At 41.8% G+C, this 3336-nt stretch overlaps 1 protein-coding gene across 1 annotated transcript; it reads left to right on the forward strand.

Annotated features, from left to right (window-relative positions):
• Positions 1-5: 5 nt before the first annotated feature.
• LOC122545655 (flocculation protein FLO11-like) lies at positions 6-3332 on the forward strand (the record flags this gene model as incomplete). The annotated part of the gene is made up of 1 exon (XM_043684609.1): positions 6-3332. A coding segment is annotated over one exon (3327 nt), but the record flags the coding sequence as incomplete, so codon positions are not given.
• Between the last annotated feature and the right edge of the window lie 4 nt (positions 3333-3336).

Genomic DNA, 3336 nt, shown 5'->3' on the forward strand with positions numbered 1-3336 from the left:
AGACTTCATCACTGACCCACTCAACAGAAAACATATTTTCTTCACTTGCGTCGTCCTCAACTGAAACCCGTCTATCTGCACACCCATCTTCAGTGACACTTCCAACACGAGTATCCAATCTAACAACATCACAACTCTCATCAAGACCTGAGTCTTCATCACAATCCCAGACTGTATTTACCCACCAATCATCAATAACTGAGACATCATCAGAAATGAATCCACCAAAAACACAGTCATCAGCAGTAATAATTTCGTCATCAGAGACACATCCAACAACTGAACAAATATCATCACTGGCAATGTCTTCATCACTGATCCACTCAACACCTCAAGGATCATTCGAAACTGTTTCCAGTTCAACCACCGCACAGGTACCATCAATAACTGGCTCATCAACAGAAACAAGTCAAACAACTTTACAAGTATCATCGATCACAAAACATTCTGCACTGACTGAACAAAGTAACACATTCTCATTGATAACTGGGTCTTCATCAGGCACCAAGACAAATACAACGCAAATATCTTCAACAACGGAAACTTTATCAGAAATTTCCCCTGCACCAACACATGGGTCATTTGTAACAGTGAATCCATCAGCAAATACTCTAACCACAATGAAATCCTCCTCAGTTATATCAGCCTCATCAGAAAACCATTTGTCAGCACAGAGTATATCAAGGAATTCATCCACATCAGAACACAATCCCACAACAGCACAATTCACATCCATAACTGAGCATTCTTCGGAATCGCATCCGATAGTGACACAACTCTCATCAATAATTGAGTCTCCATCAGAAACCAGTCAGGGATCATCACAAGTACCCTCAACAGTCTCATTGGTAATTGGGTCTTCATCGAGAAGCCACTCAACAGTGACACAATTTTCATCATCAACAGAGCCTGCATCTGAATTGTCCCCTGCATCAACACAAGCGTCAGCAGTAACAGTGAATTCATCAGCAACCCATCCAACCACAGTGAAAGAATCAACTACACCGGCCTCATCAGAAACCTATCTGTCCCCACAGAGTACATCAATAAATTCTTCAACATTCGAAAACAACTCAACAACAGCACAGGTGTCATCCATAACTGGGTCTTCTTCAGAATCCTTTCCAAAAGTAACAGAAGCTTCATCAAGCATTGAAACCCCGTTACAGACCAGTCAGGGATCATCACATCCAACAGTGACACATGTCTCATCAACATCTGTGTCTCTACTGGACAGCAGTCAGGGAGCATCACAAGTAACCGTTTTAGGACAATCGTCATCTGAATCTCATTCAGCAACAACTCCATTGACACACACAACTCATTCTTCATCAGATACACAACCAACAAGGATACAATCAGTATCCAGTACTGACCGCTCAGCAGGAAGTACTTCAGGAGAAGCACCAGAGTCTCTAGTAACTGAGACATCATCACAAACACATCCAACAACAAGGAACATGTCTTTCAAAACTTTGAAGTCGTCAGAAAGCAATCCAACAATGACACAAGTGTCATCAATAACTAAAACGTCACCACATATGCAATCTACAACATCACAGCTGTCAACAGCGACACAGACTTCATCACTGACCCACTCAACAGAAAACAAATTTTCTTTGCTCGCGTCATCCTCAACTGAAACCCATCTATCTGCACACACATCATCAGTGACACTTGCTACAGGAGAATCCAATCGAACAACATTGCAACTCTCATCAAGACCTGAGTCTTCATCACAATCCCAGACTGTACCTACCCACCAATCATCAATAAGTGAGACATCACCAGAATTGAATCCAACAACAACACAGACATCAGCAGTAATAATATCTTCATCAGAGGCACATCCAACAACTGAACAAATATCATCACTGGCAATGTCTTCATCACTGATCCACGCAACACCTCAAGGATCATTCGAAACTGCGTCCAGTTCAAACACCGCACAGGTACCATCAATAACTGGCTCTTCAACGGAAACAAGTCAAACAACTTTACAAGTATCATCGATCACAAAACATTCAGCACTGACTGAACAAAGTAACACATTCTCATTGATAACTGGGTCTTCATCAGGCACCAAGACAAATACAACGCAAATATCTTCAACAACGGAAACTTCATCAGAATTGTCCCCTGCACCAATACATGTGTCATTTGTAACACTGAATTCATCAGAAAACACTCTAACCACAATGAAATCCTCCTCAGTCACATCAGCCTCATCAGAAAACCATCCGTCAGCACAGAGTATATCAATGAATTCATCAATATCAGAAAACAATCCCACAACAGCACAAGTCACATCCATTTCGGAATTGCATCCAATAGTGACACAACTCTCATCAATCACTGAGTCTCCATCAGAAACCAGTCAGGGATCATCACAAGTAGCCTCAACAGTCTCATTGGTAACTGGGTCTTCACTGGGCAGCCACTCATCAGTGACACAATTTTCATCATCAACAGAGCCTGCATCTGAATTGTCTCCTGCATCAACACAAGCGTCAGCAGTAACAGTGAATTCATCAGCAACTCATCCAACCACAGTGAAAGAATCAACTACACCGGCCTCATCAGAAACCTCTCTGTCCCAACAGAGTACATCAATAAATTCTTCAACATTCGAAAACAACTCAACAGCAGCACAGGTGTCACCCATAACTGGGTCTTCTTCAGAATCCTTTCCAAAAGTAACAGAACCTTCATCAAGCATTGAAACCCCAAAACAGACCAGTCAGGGATCATTACAGAAAACCTCTTCAGGACAATCTTCATCTGAATCACATCCAGCAAACACATTATTAACACTGATGACACAATCATCATCACAATCTCAGCCAACAATCTTGCAACTATCATCCAGCACTGAGTCCTCAGCAGAAACCACTTCAAGAGATGCACTAGTCTCCCCAGTAAAGGAGACACCATCAGTAACACACCCAACAATGAGTAATGTGTCATTCCAAACTGTGCCATCATCAGAAAGCAATCCAACAATGGCACAACTATCATTAACAACAAAGTCTTCATCTGAATTATATCCCACAACAACGCAGGTGTCAGCAGTAACACTGACTTCATCAATAACTGAGACACCATCAGAACTGTATCCCACAACACAGACATCAGCAATAATAATATCTTCATCAGAGACACATCCAACAACGAAACAATTATCATCACTGGCAATGTCTTCATCACTGATCCACTCAACACCTCAAGGATCATTCGATACTGCGTCCAGTTCAACTACCGCACAGGTACCATCAATAACTGGCTCATCAACAGAAACACGTGAAACAACTTTACAAGTATCATCGATCACAAAAC

Source organism: Chiloscyllium plagiosum, unplaced genomic scaffold, assembly GCF_004010195.1.
Source record: "Chiloscyllium plagiosum isolate BGI_BamShark_2017 unplaced genomic scaffold, ASM401019v2 scaf_65819, whole genome shotgun sequence".
Taxonomy (NCBI): domain Eukaryota; kingdom Metazoa; phylum Chordata; class Chondrichthyes; order Orectolobiformes; family Hemiscylliidae; genus Chiloscyllium; species Chiloscyllium plagiosum.